Consider the following 3,305-nt stretch of genomic DNA (forward strand, 5'->3'; position numbering starts at 1 on the left):
TTAGATCATGATAACCTGTAAATAGATTTATGAATTTTATAAAGTTTAATAACATAATTTTTCTATGAAATTATTTTTTTAAACTATATAAAAATAATATATGATAAAAAAATGAATGCCAGTCAAATCTGATCCTTTGCTTGACTGTTAAATTTGAATCGATTCCAATGGCCCGTATGCTCGAACCACAGGCGGCATCCCCTTAACAGGAACAGATGGATACCAGTACCAGTTCGACAAGAAACGCATCACTTTCCTGGGCTTATAAATAAAAACCTGTAAGCTCACATAAGTTCATAATAAACTCACTTTCCCTCCTTTTCTTGGCACTTCATATTTTCCCATCTCCCAGACTCCTCCCTTGTGAGTAACTGCAACATGAAGGTATCATTGTCTCCCAAGGTCAGAAAACGTATGGAGGGTCTCAGACATCTTCAGGTTGGTCTATATATCCATCTACATTCCACAACAAACATTGTGCTGTTCATCAGCTTATGTTATTTTATAGCCCAGTTTACAACATTCTTGTTAATGTTTATTACATGTATACATGATCATGGTACGCTTAATTATATATGTGCGCATTGATGTCTTCTGCAGAGCCAACATGATGAGCTGGAGGCACAGTTTCTTGAGGAGAGAAAGGCATTAGAAGCTAAATACCAGAAGCTTTATCAACCGCTCTACACTAAGGTATATATTGTCTTGCATTATTACTTCTGCATGTGTTACATGAATGCTGGATCAGAGGTAGCATGCATTACAATTTTTGTGCTGTGTTTCTGTACTTAATTTAAGTTTTTGATGGACACTCGGCGCAGAGATTTGAGATTGTGAACGGTCTAAAAGAAGTTGAAGGGGCCACGCCTACTGAATTAGCTGGAATAAAAGAGGATCAAGCTACAGACGGTATTAGTTAATATTTTTAAGAGTAAATGTTGTTTTCGGAAAACATACATGGAGTATTTGAAAGCAATGCCTTATCTTGAACTTAAGAGTATAGTATTTCTTTAATGCAGAGAAGGGGGTGCCTGAATTCTGGCTCGCTGCAATGAAAACTCATGAAGTACTAGCAGCGGAGGTATATATGCAAGGCGCGTAAACACACATGATATTTCTTCCTGTTGGATTGATCATTGTGTAATCTGATTTATCAATTGATTCTTGCAATAGATTAAGGGACGAGATGAAGGAGCTCTGAAGTTCATTAACGATATCAAGTGGTCGAGACTTCAAGATCCTGAGGGTTTCAAGCTGGAGTTTTACTTCAATCCTAATCCTTACTTCAAAAATTCTGTCCTGACAAAGACCTATCGCATAATTGATGAACTTGATCCTATTTTGAGCCAAGCAATTGGGTAGTTAGTTATACAAATGTTGTCGTGTTGAGAATCTTTAATCTCTTCCTTTTTAATTTTCCTTTTTGTAATGTTTCGTTCGGTTTTGTAGGACGGAAATTGAATGGTATCCTGGGAAATGCTTGACGAAGAAGGTGATTGTGAAGAAGAAACCAAGAAGGGGGTCAAAGATTGCCAAAACCATCACAACAATTAAGAAGAGTGAAAGTTTCTTCACATTCTTTACTCCTCCTCGGATCCCTGAGAACGAGGATGACCGAGATGATGATGCTGTAAGTTCTGCTTCGTTATGTACAAGGAAAGCAATGTAACTGTTGATATGTTAACTGATGTCTTAGTCTCTTGTGTTCACAGTATGATGAACTTCAGGACATGATAGAACAGGACTACATTGTAGGGTAAGTCCCACATTCTTTCTGTGAACTTCTCTTGGTTTAATCTGTGCATCTGTGTCCTTTTGTTAAGTTTTTGCCTGTGGTAGTATGATTATTCGGGACAAAACCATTCCTCATGCTGTGTCATGGTTTACTGGAGAGGCTACCAAGAACGATGAGGCTGAGAAGGAAGGGGAAAGAAAAGAAGGCGTGAAGAAGGACGTCAATGAAGACCATAACGAGGAAGAGGGGGGAAAGGGGGCCCTAAAGAAGGGCGTCGAAGAGAAAGAGGCAGAAAAACAGGTCGAGAAGAAGGTAAAAGACATCAATATGATAAATTCTAACTCTCTTCTATATATATATTTTCCCTATCGTATGCATGTTTGTTTAGACTTTCCATATTTTTGAAGGTGCTAACATGTTCTTCCGCTGTTTCTTTGCAATGTTCTTTCAGTCATCCGATATTGAAAGTTCATTATTTTGAACTTTTAATGCTATCTGTTTGTTCTGTGTATAAATTTCAGTCTGATTTGGTTATGTTAATTGCAGAAGAATGGAGGAGCACAAATCCAGGAAGGTCAGAAGAATGGAGGAGCACAAATCCAGGAAGATCAGAAAAAGGAGCTCCCTCCTGAGTGCAGGCAACTGTAGTTTTGGGTCACACTTGCACACAAATGACAGGAGCAGCTTAAAGATTGGAGCACCAACGGTGGCCCGGTTGATCAAAAGCTTTAGCTCTCTGGCATTGGTTACCTATCTATCATTTACATACATCTATACTGCCTGTGTTCTTTTCCTTTCTTTTCTTTTGTTTTCTTTCATAGTTATTTTTATTTTTTCTTTTTCATTTTAGGAATTTTTTTTTTCCTATTTTTAGATTAAAGTTTCTTACAATGTATTTTTTTTATTTTATCACTTAAATCAATTAAAAGTTCGTAATTTTATTAAGAAAGGTATATCTAATATTTATTTATTTTTATAAGGAAAACTAGAAGAAGAAAAAAAAAGGAAGGAAATTATCTCCATACTAGATCAATCCTTATCCAAACCTCTTTAATGATTTAAAATTTTATGATAATGTAGTAGTTGTGATATTTTTTTTATTGAATATGGATCGAAAAAATAGAATATATTATATACACATATCTTAAAATGATTTTTACTACTATATCTTAATTCTTTTCGATCAGTATCAAATGATAAATAAGCATGTATGGATTTATTATGGAATGTGTGTGTTTATTATAGTATTGTTCTAGTGTTGTAATCTCTACTTTAATTATTGTATATTGCCCTGCATATATAAATAGAAAAGATTGGTCAACTAATAGTTTAACCATTATATTTCTCTTCATCTTGGTATCAGAGCCTTAACATATTAAAACTTCTTTCTCTCTAATGGACTCTACTGCTTTCAACCTCTCCCTCCACCAAACCGGTGTTGTAGCACCATCGGCAAACCACACACAAGTTACTACCAGTAGCTTCTTCCCACAACAACAGACCCCCTACCTTGCAGAATAGAACAATGGTTCTTGTTCTCATGTTTCTATCATTCCTTTTCATATTATAA

The 3,305-nt window shown here is 35.6% G+C and overlaps 1 protein-coding gene across 1 annotated transcript; it reads left to right on the plus strand.

Moving 5' to 3' along the window:
- The first annotated feature begins 289 nt into the window (after positions 1–289).
- On the plus strand, positions 290–2,684 carry LOC133701232 (nucleosome assembly protein 1;2-like). Its single transcript, XM_062125074.1, has 9 exons — positions 290–438; positions 601–693; positions 822–909; positions 1,020–1,081; positions 1,174–1,358; positions 1,450–1,630; positions 1,713–1,756; positions 1,840–2,047; positions 2,282–2,684. Exons 1-9 carry the CDS (start codon positions 379–381, stop codon positions 2,381–2,383), a joined length of 1,023 nt encoding a protein of 340 aa, XP_061981058.1. The 5' UTR covers positions 290–378; the 3' UTR covers positions 2,384–2,684.
- The last annotated feature ends 621 nt before the right edge of the window (positions 2,685–3,305 follow it).

Source organism: Populus nigra, chromosome 8 (assembly GCF_951802175.1).
Source record: "Populus nigra chromosome 8, ddPopNigr1.1, whole genome shotgun sequence".
NCBI classification, from domain to species: Eukaryota; Viridiplantae; Streptophyta; class Magnoliopsida; order Malpighiales; family Salicaceae; genus Populus; species Populus nigra.